At 41.8% G+C, this 18,539-nt stretch overlaps 1 protein-coding gene across 2 annotated transcripts in view; it reads left to right on the top strand.

Annotated features, from left to right (window-relative positions):
- Positions 1-15,950, top strand: part of igsf21a (immunoglobin superfamily, member 21a) — a 212,215-nt gene extending 196,265 nt beyond the window's left edge. For both annotated transcript variants that reach the window (XM_079341977.1, XM_079341976.1), the window contains exons 8-10: positions 2,836-3,028; positions 8,533-8,571; positions 15,655-15,950. In XM_079341977.1, the coding sequence (XP_079198103.1) occupies positions 2,836-3,028; positions 8,533-8,571; positions 15,655-15,731 (309 nt within the window). In that variant the 3' untranslated portion in view covers positions 15,732-15,950. The remainder of the gene's footprint in view (positions 1-2,835; positions 3,029-8,532; positions 8,572-15,654) is intronic.
- Positions 15,951-18,539: the final 2,589 nt, after the last annotated feature.

Raw genomic sequence — 18,539 nt, 5'->3', positions numbered from 1 at the left:
ACTGCATCTGCATAACTGGACCAATCTAGTGCTGGGAATTGGTCGACATACTGTCTGCAGTTGACCTTTACCATTTTGTTTTTAGCAGAGCATGTCGTTTCTTTGCCTGACCCATGGGGGTGAGAGGAAGAAAACAAACTTAGTGCATCAGTATGAGACTGAAGGCTGCGACGAAGCGTTTGTATTTGACGACCTGGGATGACAACGTGTTGATAGAAATGCATCCTGGTCGATTCTGTGTCCCTGTAAGACTTCCCTCTATGGGAGGGTAAAGCAGCAAAGACATTGTCTTTTTTTTTTTTTTTCACTTTCATCCCCTGCCAAAAAAGACTGTTTCCCCCGGTGTGAAGGGCCCGTGGATGCTCCTGATCTCTCTGACAGGGTTGACACATTGAAGCCCGGCAGCTGGAGCCAGTCAGGTGAAAAGGAGAGGGCAAAATCCTAATACAGGACCCATTAACGGCCCACCGCACACAGCGCCTTTGCTACCGCTCCGTCACTGCCGTAGGAACCTCTAGGAATCAGAAAGCAGATTAGTTTTTTGATCGTGTTTCACTCTTCTGAGGCTGAAATTCAGCGCCTGCATTGTTTTTGGGGGTTATTGCACCAGACTTTCGACCGCACACTTTGTTAGATGTGTTTATATCTGCTCAGTGACCGCAGGATTCATTTGAACTTTTTTTCTATGAACATTGCCGAGATTGATTATCTTAAACAAGCTTTACTGTGGCGTAAAGCCAGTCAGGCCCTCTGGCAGCATGCAGAATAATCAGAAAGCATATCCTTTCAGGGCTTTCTTTCTTCACTGGATGTGAGCTTCAGGGCCTCACGAGGAGATAAGATTGTGTGTCAAGACGGATAATTTTACCTCCCGCCTTCTGGATAAAATAAGTTGCCAGTTTCCCCCTTGGGTTTATTGTTTCAGGAATTTATTATGGATGATTATCCTGCAGCGAGGTTTTTACTTTGCATCCATTTTTCATGCGTGAGATTAGATAGGAAATTGATGGTTTTAGCAGCAAAGACCTTTTTTATTTGGACTCTTGGGGTTAGGTGACAGGAAGGTCTCACTTAAACCCTTTTAGTGTTTTTTTTTCTTTTTTTTCCTTCTTAATGTGACCTTTTCCCAGCAGCTTGTCTCCATCTGCTCACTCATTTAACCTCTGTCAAGATTTAAACACAGACCTCGCAGAAGTCTTTAGTTTGCATTTGTTTTGAAAGGTTAAACAATTCACAGCAGCCCTGTCAAAACATTTGCAAACAGCTTTATAAAGACGTGGCATGGTCTCGCATTCGGGAGGTGCAGGAGGTGACTTAAAGCTTCGCGTATTGGAGCTTTTTGTTCAAGCATGTTTGTCTGAACTCTGACGAGTTGGGTTTGTTTTGGGCATGCGAGCACGATGTTCAGGCTTGGGCGCACGCCAAACAGAATTCATCATCGTTGCCTGCTGCAGGGAAGGATTGAAAATGTGCACTTTTCAAAGTCACTGTCAATGGAGAGGGATGTTGCTATTGAGGAGTAAGTCATGCTTGAAAAGCCGTGAAGGAAGGACAGTCTGGACCGCGCTTCATTTTCTGCTGTTTCTTCTTGAACTTCGACGTAAGAGGAGGCAGAGTTTAAATGAGGTCACACAAGATGGATTCATTGGCTCTGGGCTTCGGCTAACTTTATGAATTTATTCAATTCTATCGCTCTGAGCTAATGGAGCAGACTAAAATTAAAATGAACCAAACTGACAAGTCTTCATCTGTCTTTAACTTCCAATTTTACACCAACTCCTCATGCCGGTCTTTATTATTTTTTACAAGCAATTTACTTATACTGGCACATCCCTTCTTGACAAGTATTCATGTCTTTAGGACTCGATGTACTGTCATGTGTGGAGTATCTCTAATGTCCTAATGATATGCTCCTTCCTTGGAGAGTAGATTGTGAGTGATGGAAACATGTTTGGCCCTGCTGCTGAAAATGTGTTTCAGGAGCTTTTATCCCAAGAACGCATCAAGTGGAGGGTTGAGCAGATGTGTTTGTGGGCGTTCTGTGTATCCACGGACAACATTTGCACTTCTGATTGTCGAGGAAATGATCAAGACTTGACTACACACAATGAGACCCCTTAGACTCAGGCTGGCTTACGTTGATGAGCGTTTACAAACCATAAATTATACACATCATAAAAGATACTACCGTCATCAGGGTCGCGGCACTCGATCTTTTTTTAAATATGACAGCTTAAAGTAGCCAGATACATAAAATTGTACCTTTTTAAAAGGGTCTTCTTGGAATATGAAAAATAGAAACCTTAAATGTTGTAATTCTTTTAAATTTAACATGAAGTGATAAAGTGTTCAGTGTCGGTAGTTTAGGATCGTCTGTGTGCGAGTGGTGCCGTGAACGTGTCACCGAGAGGGATTATGATGTGAAAAAAGGACGCAGGGAAGCAGAAGCAGAGGTTGGAATCTAACATGAGACCCCCCCCCCCCCCCCCCCCCATACGTCAACCCACTGACATGAATGAAATCCCGCTTTATCGAGGGTGATATTTTTAAATAAAAAATGGGGGGACTGATCTCTGGAGGGCTCAAAAATGTGAAGGTGGGGGGGGGAAGCAGTTGTAAAGTGAAGAGTTGATTATTAATGCATGTTGTTAACTCGTCTTTGCATTACGGGATAAAATTGGAGCTTGTATTATTCATGTATCCTTTGCTTTTAATCTCTTGGCTGAGACTGGCAGACTTACTCTGCGCCACCCTCTCTCTCTCTCTTTATTTTTTATTTCTCCTTCCTCCTTTTGTCCCCCCCCCCCCCTCCCTCTTCTCCTTTGCTTCTGATAGAACGAGGTGTTCCCTGAGCCGCTCTTCACCTGGACGCGTGTGGGGGGACGCCTGCTGGACGGCAGCCTCGAGCGAGAGGGGAAGGAGCTGATTCTGGAGCGGGTGCCAGCTGAGCTCAACGGCTCCATGTACCGCTGCACGGCCCAGAATCCTCTGGGCTCAACTGATACGCACACTCGCCTCATAGTCTTTGGTACGTACTCCCCTCGTCCCTGCAGCCCGCCCACGCCCTCGCGCCACAGCGGCTACTACACCAGCGTTTAAGTTTGATGAATTATTAAAAGCACGATGAATATGAAACATCTTTAGGATTCCACTAGAATCATCTGGAACACTTATTTAATTACACAATTAAATGTCACAGAAAATTACACAACTCAACAAAATCAATTTCATGTATCTACAGTATCTTTGAAAAGTACTTCAAAGACTTCTGTGGCCACTGTTAGGTATGAATCATTAATGCAGCTAAGTGTGTGATTAATAAGAGATTGTATCCCTAATTGGCTCAACAACACATCCTTTTTAAGGCTGCTCTTAGTGAGGATAACTATCCTCCAGCAGGGGATTTAGCGACTTCCATCAAACGGCACGTCTTGTTCGGCTCTCACTAAAAACGGCAACATCAAAAGGTTGTGTTGAAATCAAAGGACCTCTGCTGTTGACTGCGTTCGGGAAAAAAAGCTCTTTGTTCGACGTCCAAGCCAAGGTAACGTGTTCATCCGAACCGGGAAGTGCTTCATTTACTGGTGTTGCTGTGGGAGCTGGACTGCTGACAGGGTCTATTATGTGTGTGTGTGGAGCTCCTCTGGAGCTGTTTACTCTGGGCACACTTGGAGAAAAGAGGAAGTGCCAACAAGAGCTTCTTCCTAAAGCTCTATCGATGAGGGAGGTGTTAAGTCAAATAAGTTCTGCTTTAGAGACAACAGCGCAATGCGTCACATGCTGTGTACAAGCCACGCCCACTGGAGAAGAGAATAGGACCCTTATACAGTATTGCAGCTGGATGGGTGAATGCTATCAAAGTGCCTGAAAGAAGCTGCAAACACAAGGAGTGAGCATGTCAGAAGAATATTTCAGAGCCCTTTAAGTCGACGAGAGAGGAAGACACATATTGACAACGAATCTAAAAGTTGTAGTACTTTGAAGTCACATGATTTGATTGAAGATGACGTCATTGTTCAGTCTAGAAAAACGAGCCTGGTTAGATTGTTCTGAATTGTTTTTCACACATTAGATTTTTTTTATGTGTATTTGTTGGCTTTTCTGCAGAGATAGCAGAGTGGATAGAGTCAGAGAGTGTGTGAAAGGACAAGCAGGAGAGAAGTCACAGGTCGGGTTTGAACCCTGGCTGTCCACTTTGAGTGTTATAGCCTCCGTACACAGGGCGCACGCACCCAACCACTACGTTACCAGTGCACCAGCAGTCACAATATCTTACAGTTAAATACGAGAAGTAGGAAACGTATTCAGAGGAAGAAACACAAGATGAAGCACCTCATGAAATACACAAAGATGAATCACTTCAAAATAAAACTCAAGATGAAATATTGAAAGATAAACAGGCAAAAGTACAAACAAAGCACAAGCCAAAAGTAAAAGAAAACCAGATATTTATAAAAAAAAGAAAACACAACAACTCTAAATTGTCATCTAAAATCATCCAATCTGTGTGACGTTTATGACGTCATGATGTTTGGCCTGCAGAGCCTGGTCGTGTAACGCTCTGTCAGTGAGCAGCAGATTTGAAATGATGGTGTTTGACACAAGTCAAAGTAAGCGCAGCTTGTTTTTTCTTACATTTTGTGTTTTTAATTATTCTTTATATTTGAAATGTTTTTTTTTCTTTTACACCAATATAAATACAAAGTTCTCGTATACGTAAATGTACTTGGCAATAACAAAACGATTGTGATTGTGATTCTGAACCGCTTCGGCCTGTCTGGGTGAATTATTGGATCGAGATCCAAGTTTCCTATTCATCTTGCTAATGGGTGTTTTTGTATCAACTGTTCGCACTGTTTACAAAAAAACAATCTTTTTTACCATGTTGCACATGCATCAAACACTCAGCAGCTTTTAGGCGTGAAGGTGCCTTCTCTTCAGCTCAGTCAATAGAGAGCAGTGGCTTGTTTCCCTTTGGATGTTGCCTTTATCGCCGAATGAATGTTGGCTTCTTTAAACCTTTACAGGCTTGAAAGTGAACCTCTAAGTGTGGGCAATTATCTATTTTATCTCTTATTGAATTAACCTCCAGGTCCACAGAAGACCACCTGCATTTGAATTTCAATCATTGCTTTTAGAAATAGAAAGAAGAGGTTTCGTTATTTCCAGCCAATCAGTGATGAAATGAAAAAAAAATACGCTGGCCTTCAATGCTTTACAAAGACTTCAGAAATTGAAGAAGCTGTGACTCCAAAATGTTGGTGTCTGTTATTGATTGGAACCTTTCCAAAGAGCTTAGAGCATCTCTTACATGTACATCTCGTACATGCTCTTTCCATTACGGTTCTGCCATGTCAGTGAGCCATTACTAAGCATTTACATAACACAGACCCGGGTTTAAAGCCCGGAGGACATGACTATATGTGGATAAAGACACGAGTGTCAAAATGTTGGCCCTATATAGAAGTGAAGTCACGTAAGAAGAAACAGCAGAGGTATTTTTAACAATGGTGTGTCTCACACATGTATGCACTTCACCCCTGAAGTGCCCTATTAACGTGAAACAGGTCGACTCAATGTTCCCACTTCATCGAGTCTGAGACAAAGAACATTTTGCCCATCATATTTTGAATTCTCCAACCGACACGCTCAACAGAGAGGGTTTCGAGTGTGCCACAAAATGTACAAATGACTGACTTGGCTTAACAGGGAACACTCTTCAGGGGGAAACAGGCACTTTAGGGAGGCGTTACCTTGGGAGGCGTTTCTCTACGAGGAGCTCTAATGTCTATTTAACACCCCGATGCACCCTCAGGTGTCATCGGCTACGTGCCTACCATGGCCCATCTGTCTGCGCGCTCCTTGTAGATTGCTTCCACCCACGCTGAGGGGAAGTAAATGGTGATTAAGTGACCTTGGCTACAATCCCTCGTGGCCTTGAGATGAGACACTTCTCTCCCTGCCCGGGGGTGAGGAGAAAGGGAAATGGAGAGTATTTGGGGGTTTGGCTCGTTTGGCAACCTGTTCAATATACATCATCAGCAATAATAGAGTATAATGACGGCTTGGTGTGGAGACTCTCCACTGACGAGGAGAAGCGCTCATGTCTTGATGATGTACGTCTTTAGCCACCCTCAGCGATAATACCCTCAGAGATTACAGTGAAGTGAGTCAGCACCGAGAAAACGGGCAATGACACACACACAAACACACACACACACACACACACACACACACACACACACACACACACACACACACAAACACACACACACACACACACACACACACAGGCAAACACCCAAACTGCACTCACATGCAGAAACACACAGATATGTGTGCTTATGCAAATGTTCAGGCGCAGGCAAACACAAGCCTGCATGTGCAGAGAGCACGCACTAATTTCCCTGCGCCTCTCAGAGGAGCTGCTATGTTAATGTGGTTGCACGGAGGCCAGAAAAAGCGACACACACTGAGTTGTGTATGTAGCTTCCACCTGCTCATATGTGAAGTCAATAAATAGCTCGCAAAGTGGAATTCGGCGCTGTTGCTAATACTTTTCAAGCCCTTCTGCTTCTTCCTTTGCAATTACTTTATCCCTCCGAGAACTTTGAAAACACTTCGTCAGAGTGCGTTGTGCAGGGCAGACATCGACGCTGCTTAATAAAGGTGGAGGCAATTTCTCTGCTTTTTCAGAGGTGGCAAAAAGTCTGCAGATTCTTCACTCAAGAAGAAGAACTCATGGTGGTTCTCAAAGACAGTGGTAATACATTTACTTTTTCCAATACTTAACTGAAGTCAAACTTTAAAAAAGTAAAGGCTCTGAAAGTATACAGTAAAACAGTAAAACGTTACTCTGAAGGACACGCCTCGCAGCAGCTTCTGTGCAGAGTATGTCGTATCTGGGAGATGATTTCAGGAGGTTTATTATATTATTATTATTATTATTATTATTAGAAAGAGGGGACAGTGGATAGACTCGGAAATCAGGGAGAGAGAGTAAGGAATGAAAGGTGGGAAAGAAGCCGCAGGTCAGATTTGAACCCGGTCCGCCCGTCTGAAGGATTACAGCCTCCATATATGGGCATGCACTCCACAAGCACCTAATATGTGGAGATAATTAACCCTTAACCATTCAAACTCCTGGACTCCAAAGAAAGGACTGATGTTAAATGTTTCTAATCATATAAATGTATTGTAACAAACTTCAACATGCAAACTCAATACACCAGTCAGTAGAGTAAAGTCATGCTGTTATGCATCACTATCATGATTATTGGCGTGGTGTGTATGCATGTAAAAGGACTCACTCAGTTTTAAGTAGCTCTGCATGCACAAACACGAAAATACACGTACTGTAAGACAAACATTCACTCGAATGTATATTTACACGGAACTACTACTTGCAGGCCTCGAGATGTAAATACATACTAACAATACTATCAAAAAGCACAATCACACTTGTGGAAAGGTATAACAGTGCAGTAGCGAAGAATGCAAACAACTAAAATACATGTGTGTGTTATGTGGTTTTATGTGACACTATTCTGTTTGCCAAGAGGCCCAACGAGAGTCGAGAGTTGGAAGTTAGTCATCGCTATAAGCTCCCTGTGCATCATCCCTTGTCTCAATATATCTGCACTATTATCTTATTTAGTTTAGTATATAGTCTCGTACAAATCAGTCTCTAATTTCTTGTTTATATATTTTTTTGATATTTCATGTCTACCCTCTGATTCAGGGAGCTGGTAGCCTAGTGGTTAGTGCGTGCAGAGGCTGGGGGGGTTCAGGCAGGCGGCCATGTTGGAATCCGACCTGTGGCTCCTTTTCCGCATGTCATTCATCATTTTGTCTCTCCACCTGGTTTCCAACTCTATCCACTGTCCAACTTCACAACGCAGGCATTAAAAGCCCCCCCAAACAAATCTTTAAAAAGAATAAAAGTTCTCGATATCTCAAGGAAAACAAAAATATCTCATTGTCATGGGAAAACCAGCCTCGTTATCCAGAATAATGAGGCGAATAAGTCAAGCATCCCAGAAAAAAACAAGCTAAATGTACTGATTATCAAGGGGAAAACGGCATGAAATAAAATCAATGGGTGCCTGACCTCTTAGGGCTCGGTCGCTCCCTTAAAACGCGGCTTAAGATCATTACTGAATTATTTGTTGCCTCCAAACTTCTGTGAAAGTCTGCCGTTTCCTGATCTCTCTGCTGCTAATAGTGTCCTGGTTGTTCTGGTGGAGCGCTCTGTGTTCCCACTTCCATTAACAGGCCCGATCTCTCTCACCGGGGATGTGCCATTTAACGTGTGCTGCAGGAACTTCAGTTCAGCGTCATTAGAAAAGCTACAACCTCTGTCAGACATGACTATTTGTCTTTTTCCTCTCAGTCTCTCTCCCGCTCCCTCTCTTTACCCTTTTATTAATTCCCTTCCTTTACTCACTCAGGCTCTTGGTAACGGGCTGCATTTTTTTTCATCGTCTCACAATTGATCTTTTTTTTTTCTTTTTTCTGCTTTGTTTCCTGCAGAGAATCCGAGCATGATGAAAAACACACAGAATCCGAACAGTAAGTATCCCAGCAGCAACAAATGGCTGTGTTTGAGTGTGGTGTCGTTATTGTACATCTCATGGTTCCTGCTGTATCACTTGATCATCACGTTTCCAGAGACACTGTGTGTGTGTGTGTGTGATCCGGGGAACAAAATGTGACACTCTGCCGTCTGCTCCGACAGAGGATGTGTGCAGAAATCTGGCACTGATCAGAGAGGCAAATTCTTTGGCAGACTGTGGTTTTCACATTCAAGTATTGACAGGTGGATGTTTCTCATTCTGCCCTGAATGCATTCTCCCTGATAGAGTGTGTGAGAGTGATTCAGTCAGGATTAATCCTCAGCCGCAGCAGCAGCAGCAGCAGCAGCAGAAGCCTCTTCCAATGACTAACTGAGCCTGTCACTTTTGGTTGAGTGCGAGATTATTGGTGTTTCGTATGTGGAGCAGTGGCTCATTTGCGGCTTCTAGATTATCATATGTAAAGATGAGGGATTGTCAGGAGAAGCCGCAGGGCTGTGACAACAACCCCTCCATCTCTCCTCCTTTTTTTTCCTGCCACTCCCTCCCTCTCTCCCTGCTTCAATCATTCTGTCTGTCTTTCCTCGCCTCCTCTCTGACTTTTCATACTCACTTTCTGTCTGCATGTCTGTGCCAATCGCTCTTTCAGTTTCAGGCTTTCGGAGCCTTATTATTATTTTTTTTTTAACCCTTTTTCACCACCTTGTTTCTCTCTACCTCTCCCTTCTGTCATATTTTATTTCCTACTGTTCTCTTCAGCCAAGCACACAATTCTGATGTAATCTTTCAGGCACTCAAGTCTCATGGTCAGTGCAGATAATAATGCAGCATTTCTAATATGGGGAGGTTTATCATTCGCACTCCTCTCGTTTTCATTGTGGAATTTCTTTTTTTGTGTCTTCTGTGCAAACACATGAATGAATAAATAAAAGACACAGTTTGGGAGGGGTTTTTTCAGATGTGCATTAGAATTATAAAGACTGAAATAAGATTCTGACTCTGTAAAATATCAATCAGGGTTTAGATGCTTAAAAAAGTCACTGAATGAATTTAAGGAGGAGACTCTTCAGACACTTTTTTCAGGTTTGCTTAAAGCCGGCATCTCCGCTAAAACGGGCATAAGCACTTGTAATATGGTGTTATGCCTAGTTAGCATAACAAGCTCTAAGTGGAAGACTTTCCTGATGTCATTTTGTAAAATGCGCCGGTAATTTGCGCTTCATGTAAAAATGCAGCTGCTGCAACCAACAGGAATCACTGAAACACCTGCATTGTTATGGTCGCACAATGAGCTGCTGCTGACGAACTGTAAAATGCATTTGAATGGTTTAACTACACAGTCTATAATCCCTAATGCATGTGTGCGACACTCATCTTCCAGTGTACAGTGTGAACAGCTTCCACAGCAGATGGCGGGCAGAGCTGTCTTTAAGCTGAACTGCCCCATTCACATGAGATTTGAAAAGTCATGTAGCCAACCAGCCTCACGCTCTCTCTCTCTTTTTTGGCTTGCTGCTTTAAAAAACATCTCATTATTTGTCTCTCGTCCTCTCCTGCACTCAGTTTATTTCTCTCTTTCCCATATGCACTTTCTTCTCCCCCTTCTCTACTTCTCTCTGTATTTTTCCCCTACCTTTTTTCGTGGCTGCTAGTCATATCTTAAGGATGCAAATCTGAATATGCAAATGCTCTGGTAAGCACAGGAGCAGGTGTGTCACAGCAAGGACAGAATCAGGTCAGCATGGACGCACAGACATGCCGTGCATGCAATTCAAATTGGTGTACAACACGGCCCCGAGGGGTCAACACACACGTGCCTGATGGCTTAATGGCTGAATACACAACTCCTGGCCCGGTGCAAGTGGGAGGGACAACTCCCTTTAGTCCACAACAAAGAAGAAATTATGCTTCTCAAGTGGCCTTAAATTCATCTATCTTTGTCAAATTTCCAGCCCCCATACAACAAGATGCATTGTGATGTATTGTGCAGCAGCTTTCAAACCAACAAGAGCCTTCTAAAACCAGGTCTTGTGCACATCATAAGCCTCTAAAAGTATCTGAGGTTAGGTTCAATTAAAATGGAAAATACTCTCATTGAAAGACCTGTAAACTTACCTGACCCTGGGTTCCATTAAGGTGAGGTCATGGTCGGAAATGTATGGGGAAAATATTTGACGCAAATCAATCGTAAGAGAAGCAAATATTTGCCTGATAACATTGAATTAGCATCGCCTGCAGGCCTTGAATAAGGAGCTGTTGTCATCACCTGTTTCGTGTGTTGAGTGCTTATCACAGTTAGCTTTTTCTGCTGCTGTAGTTTAGTACAGGCGGCTGCTGATCTTTATTTTGTACTCGATCGTTGAGCAAAGGCTGGCTGGCTGTTTTTTAGCATTGCATTCAAAGCTGTGACAGCATCTTAGCTAATGTTGCATGTGAATGCATTCAAATATTATTTTCTACAACCTAACGTCAAGAGGTTTAAACCCTAGACTGTATAAAATGTGGACGTAGTCTCACTTACAGCCCAGAAGAGTCCCAGTGATGGTTCCATATTGGGAATGCATTTCCCAAATCACATTTAATCAATAGAAAGAGGACTTCAGGGAGGTTCTCAAATCCCCTGCAAAACAAACTGCAATGTGTTCATCTGTTATTCATCTCAGACACGCCCCTGTTACAAATTTAAAACGTTTGATTAGATGTGGCATTAAAAAAAGATGACCCCCCCCAAAAAAAAAAACCCAAAAAAACAGGTGTGATGAAATATTTTTTTCAGCTGCAGAAAAGAGCATTTTTATAAAAGTGTTCATGGAGTATCGTGGGATTTTCCAGCCAGCATTTTTTATTTTTTGCCTTTCCACACCAGCTGCAACAGAGGTTAGCCCTTGCATATACTGTAACAGAATTGAAGAGACAAATTAAATTCTGAACAAACATGTAACACATTTTTATTACCATATACTCTGATTAATGACAGACTAGGCAGATGTGAAGATCAAGAGTTTGGAGTTATATTCTAATCTATTGGCAAATCATCCTCTTGGCTTGGATACGGTTGTGCAACAGTAACAAAAAAAATCATCACAATTAACAAAGTATCAGCTGATGGACTCTGACAAATAACAATGCCATAAGTGCCAGCAGCTATAGTCAAGTAATCTGCATTTTCTTTTTTTCTTTTTTCTTTTTTGGCAGACGTGCTACTGCCAAGCTGTCATTTCCCATAGTGCCTTGCAAAATTAAAATCAAAATCCTCTTTGAGACCAGAGGTCAGATCAGAGACAGGAAGCACGAGTGGTAGCAGTATAAGCAGATGTGTCACAGCCACAGTCAGAAATACACAGAGGTTCTGTAAAGGCAGCTAACTGATTTTTAAACTTTCTCTGGAGTGAAAACCGAAATGTGTTAAAAGAATGGGATATGTTTTCTGCTGGCATTTTCAGTCTAGCATGACTGAGGTGGAGTGATCCTTATTAAAAAGAGCACGCTGCCACAGAAATGAGTCCCAGTTGATATTCAGGTTGGCAGAAATGCACAGAGGTCTGAGCCAAAAACTGAAGGCAAACAGATGGCTGGGCGACTTGCATCTCTGATCGTAGACTGAGAGGGGACCTCAGATGATGATCTTCTGGTTGGATGGGCCCATTTCAGAAAGCGATGAAGTACTTATTAAGAAGATCCAGTTGTTGTTGCCTAATGCGTTACGACTTCCCATAAACAGAGTGTAATATGCTGAACACAGAATGTCACTTCTGTGGAGATTAACAAGGATTAGGAGCCGTGATGAAACCCTGATAGTTTGATTTAAACAATTTTGGGAAACATATGATCCAATTCTTTGACAATCAAACTGCTAACACACAACATTTCCCAGAGTGCAGAGAATATAACAACATAGGCATAGACTGTGTATTACAAGTGGATGTAGCCAATTGGTGTTTAAAGCGAAGCCAATGTGGAAATCCCTCAAACCTGCATTATTTCAACCTGCCAGCAGGGGGGCGACTCTACTGGTTGTGAAAAATAGCTGACTGAACAAGTCAGATCATGAGAAACCCGATGGGACAATGATCACAATACTCAGTGGATTTATTAAAATAGGAAAGATTTTTCTAATTTGCACCTGTCAAATCTTTAGCGTGCTAAAGTATGGCAGGTTCCATTTAGTGTCCAATGGACTAGCGAGGTATTAGTCGTATTTGTGTTCATCATTAAATAGCTACTTCAGAGGCCTATCAACCAAATACGGTCACTTATGGCTCAAATATAGATCATGAATATACACCCATCATGTATTTTCACCCTGATCAGTGATGGCATGGTTCATATAGCCTGCTTCTTTTATGCAGTCTATAGTTTGTAAAAGCCATTTCTGTCATTTGGACGAAACCCTGACACCTATTATTCCCATAGATCTGCGTGATATATGCAGTGTGCGATGACCTTGTCCAATATTTCTTTATTGATATGAATTGCAATATGAAAACAAAAATGATGCAGGTCCACAGTGAGTTAGTTTTTATATGCAGATTTCATTGTTTCACCCATTACAATTATCACCTGGAACGAGATACTTTATTGATCCTCAGGGAAATTCAAGATAATACAGATCAGATTGTCTACTTTTTGGGGCTTCAGGGGCTCCGTAGTTTCCAGGATGTTCATCTTGAATAAAAAAAACGTCTTTGTATGTTTTGTTCACTGCTAAATTGGAACCAATTAATATGCAGCTGATAGCTAACTTGAGTGTCATGGCCATTATACACAGGCGTCTATCCAACGGCTAAAGGATACACATGCTGAGTGAGGGTGTGTGCACTTTCCCACTGACTCCTATTAAAGCTGAACAATGGACAAATTCAAAATGAAATCCTCAAACTAGTTGACAAAGTCACGAGTTACATCATGTATTTATGTGAATCAGGCTGTGAACACAGGACTCAATCACCTGATGAGTGTAAGCCCTACAAGATCTTATGTTGAATCTCCTGAGCCCAGCCACACCTGAATTCAGTCATGCTCACATCGTGTTTGTTGTAGTGTAGCCTCGACCAAACAAACTGCTGCTTATGTAAGCAAAGCCACACCTGCAGTCAGTCGCAGCTTTTTCCTCCTGCAGCAGCTCTGGGTTCCTCCGTCCTCTCTGTAATGTTCCACACCAGGGAGCTGCAGGAAAAACAATCGCAACACATAGCTTATCTCTGCTCTATGATCTAGTCTCCACATTGTGGGCAATAGAACAAGTAAGTTCAAAATAAAGTGAAATCAAATTAGAGCATCACTCCTCATAGCTCTGTTGGGTTTTTTTTTTTTCTCTTCAAATATTTGGAAAGAAAGATTAAATTTGTGTTTGTTTGAACTGCACCAAAGGCAATGTGGGGACACGTCGGAGTATCGGTGGAGTGGTACTCATACTGTATACTCTTTGTCAATATCCTCGGGGATCTATGTTTCTTATCTGTGTTAACGATCGATCTCGTCTCTACACGCGACATATACTGCTTGTCTGTCTGATCGGGTGTCCTTTCTACAGTATTGCTTTTTCTGAGCAATACCTCACCCAGGTCAAGTCTGTCATTATACAGTTGTATTAACTGGCAGCCTAGTTAATACAGTATTAACTGGCAGCCTAGTTTGTACAACTATCTTTTTTCTTTTTTTTTTTTTAAATTTCCTTCAATTTCAATTTTTTTATAGATTTTTAAGTAGAACAAGATAGAAAAGTTCTCATCGAATAAGAAAGAACCATCTCAATGTTTTTTCAATCATTTCACAGAATCACATCATCATCGAGTACTTCACTGGCTTTAAAAAAAAAAAAAAAACACTTTCAATTTTAATGATATGTTATGAAATGTATTTTCATTATATTTCACCATCTCAAGCACTATTTTTACCGAAACAACCTGCAGCTTATTCAGGATTACACAAATGTACCGTGGCGTACTGTACCTTTAAGAAAAAGAAGGTTACATCACACATAATCAAATTGACTTCATTCGTATCAAACATTAAATGATAATATCTATATTTCAAAATTTATAAGAGGTAACTCCAGGTTGTGTATTTATGTTTTCCATTCACTTATGTGATTGTTGAATCCACTGTTTTCTAAAGCTCCTGTGATTTGTTTTGAGCTGGTTATGAAACAGACTGAAATGATATCGAGTAACAAACGAGACCAACAGAGAGAAGATTGATTATTTTTTTCATGTTTTAACAAATGTCTCAAGATAGTGTCTTTATGTACGTTTTCCACAGCAGAGATTTGAAGTTAGTGATATGATATGATTGACTAGTAGAAGAAAGCAGGACGACCACACAGAGCTAAGACCAGTGGCGAGTCTAGAGTCTGTTGGGGCCCTTAGCGAAAATCAATTGGGTTGGCCCTCCAACCAGCGTTCATCACCAACATGTCTGCCAGTGTCCAACACTTACTCCTCTTCCTCTTTGTTTCCCGTTTCTTTTTGTCTCCCTCTGTTGACAGATCATTCCTCTTTATTTTTCTTTGTTGACTTTCGTTGACCAAACTTTTTGTTTTTCAAAGCAATGATGTATGGAACACTTAGCAGGGAGACAAGAGTGAGTGCTGTCAGATCGGGGCCCTTAGGGAGGCTTTTTCCTACTATTGTTACAAAATGTGCACGCTGGTCTGAGGCCCTAAGCAGTTGCCTTCCTTGCCTGTTGACAATCAGCACTTCTGCTTCCATACAAGTTCCTCACAGGACCTCTAAGTAAACCATGATAAAAAAAAAAAAAAGAGTTATTTGTGGCTTCAAAAATAACTTAAGTCAAGTCACATAACGTGGATTTATTAGAATATAAAACACATCTGAAGTAGCAGAATCTCATATTTCTGAAGGATTAATCAAATGCAGCATGGTTTACCTTAAAGCAGTCAATGAAATGTAAAAAGGTTATATCACACAAAACCATATTCATTACATTTATGCAGGTTTATGGGCCATAAATATAGGGATTAATGTAATGGTGCACTGTTTTGAATATTTGCCTTTGCTGGAGATGAAGAGAAGCCTGTGTGTGTCCCTGTCTGACCGACCGCTCTTTGATTTCTCCACAGATGGAGCCTCTCGCAGTGACATGCTAGGACTTACATCGATGGCACTTGTCCTCACAGTGACAGTGGAACTGACGTGAAACCCCTCATCCGAGACACACACACACACACACACACACACACACACACACACATACAAACACACACCCACACACACGCATTCTTGCCCTTCTTACACAACACCCGCACACACAAATCCTGCAAGCCTTCTCCGGTCACCAACGGGCCCTCCATGCGTCAGTCAATGAGGAAACATTTCCACCACAGGATGGCGTTCCACTGTTTTTTTTTGTTTTTTTTGTAACAAAATAATAACCGAAATAATGACAAAAAAATGAAAAAGAAAGACCGACAAAATGAACATGACAACCTCCTATATAGCCCTGCCCAGTTACACCTTCTTTTGTTTCTTGTCCCACGTTTGCCTGTTGGATCAATAAACTCAGTTGATTTAAAACAGATAAGAACAAAGCATTTTATTTCGATGAGTCAAAATGTGGTTAAAATGTGAAAAGTGGAACTGGCCTCGGCTCCATATCAACCACACCCTTCTTTGTCATGTCCTGGGATGCACCTGATTAGCAACAAGCTGATAAACCCATGGGGGAAACAAACACAGATGCTCCAAGAGAACATTATTCTTTTTTTTTTTATGAATATACAAGTTTTCCTTTTTGTTTTTCTTCCCGAAGGCTTGGAATGTACCAGAGGATTTAAACACATTGAAAAACTGGGAAAAAAAAAAAAATCTCCTTTTTGAGTGTATTTTGTGTACATCAGTGTAAATATTGAAAATAATCAAAGAAGTTATATGGGTTCTGGTGAGGGCTGGTTGTGAGAATCGTTGGGAGTTTACACTTCTCCTCCACCTTTGTTTGTACTTCATTCGACACTGTTTTCAGACATCATTCTTGGCTGAAAGGACAGAAACATTACCAGCCTTTCTGTTTCTCATTTTGGGCTTTTTATATCTTCATGGCAGGTCTCCGAGGACAGAGTGAAAAAATGACCTAACATATGTCTGCTGTTTTGGGGTTGTGGTGCATGTGACGTTTGAAGATTCTTTCTCCTTTTTGGTGTGTTGCAAATGACGGAGCTGCAACTCATTGTCACTGGCCTGTAACCAAGTTATTTACTTGTGACATACTATCTTAAGTGACCTACATTGTGTACGATACGTAACTCTTACCCAGACATTTACAGTACTAGTAGGATCATTTTAGCCCGCCATTTCCAGGGAGGCGCTCACCTGAGACAGCGTGTGTAAACAGGGTTGTTGCATTTGTTTCATTTCACCTGTATTAAAAATGGAGAGATGATAAACCTTACAAGCCTTGACTTTACTTACAACTCTGTGTTTGATCTTCTAACAGATGTTTGGGCGAATAAAGCCTGCTGCAGACATATTTGATTGTGAGTGCAGGCTATAATGTTCAAGTTCATTGGTTCTTATTGAAGTGTTCGCCATGAAGACTTGGCCATATATTGACCATTGATTGTATTGTATTCTGTAATCTATGGTATGGAGCATCAGGGACTCTGTCAAAGCCTCTGCTCATAATTTGTGCGAGCTCATAACAAGAGTGATTTCAAATTATATTTTTACCCAATTACCTGATGCAATTCATGGACTACAGAGGGAACCAGATAAAAATAATGTTTAAAAATGTTGTTTTCGTTATGAAGACATTATTGGACTTTATTGGACACATTTGAATAACTGCAAGTATTGGCCACCATTCCAGTCAAAGATCTCCCAATATAAAGAGATCTGAAGGACTGTCAATATGTTCACATGCAAAGTTAAGTAAAGCCACAGTTAAAGGTCGACTAGGCCCTCTACTGTCTTTGCCCCAGTATACAACCCCTTACAGATAGTTTCTATTGGACTGTTTTTTGTCATTGACCCATTCAGGCCCTGACACACCAAGGAAGTCATCAGTAGTAGTTGGACCGTCTGTGAGCGACTCGTTTTTGTGGCGTGTTTGACTGTCACTGCATCATCTGCATTTTTTTCTGCCGATTTCGACATGTTGAATGGGCGTCAGTCAGTGGCGGCGAAGGTAGTGAGAGGAATCACTGTGACTGGCGGTTCGGAGGTTTTGTTTCCCTCCAGATCTCGACACAGGTTCAGGAAGGCCCTGGCTTTATCGTGAGGCGACGTAAGGCGACGCCACAATCGGCCTTTGTCGCTAGTAGGTCTTTGCCATCTGCTTGGTCTGTCAGGGCCTTTATGTTACACACCAAACAATCTACTAGTACTAATAGTCTACTTTTTTCTTCCATTCATGTGCTTCAGTATGTTTGACTCCGTCAGCTGACACAACATAAACAGTGTCTTCTCACCTGTGGAAACAAAGGGTGGCACTCTCTCTCTGGCACTCGCCACATCACCATGATTTCTTCGTCTTCTACGTATTTATGCTGATTGACTTCCAGGTCAAAGTCCAGTGCAAAAACTGTGGAGTATGCTCAGAACACCTAGGCCAGCATGGGTCCACATTACGTTTAAACAATCAAGAGTACATCAACCCCCAAATGCCTGAGGAGTCAGTCCGACTTTCAAAGGTCTAGTTTTAGTTTGTGCTCCTGCTGAGAGACAAAGACTTTGGCTCATGAAATTGTTTCAGGGTTGTTTGATTGTACCGACTCCAAAATGACTTCAAGGAGATCCCCATATCGCTTTAAACCCTCGCAATTTGCAACTCTTACTGCAGACTTATCCTGCTTTTTTTTTTTGGTCTTCAAAAAAATTGCAGTCGAAGCTTCTCTAAGGACACAAAATGTATTAAGAGATTAAGGTTTAAACCAGGTTGGAGCTAAGAGGAGACTTTCTCACAGCTCGAGTCGAATATCGGGACATTGGCTCACCTTGCCAAAGAACAATC

This window comes from Symphodus melops, assembly GCF_947650265.1.
Source record: "Symphodus melops genome assembly, chromosome: 4".
NCBI lineage: Eukaryota > Metazoa > Chordata > Actinopteri > Labriformes > Labridae > Symphodus > Symphodus melops.
This window is presented reverse-complemented; position numbering and strand designations above follow the sequence as displayed.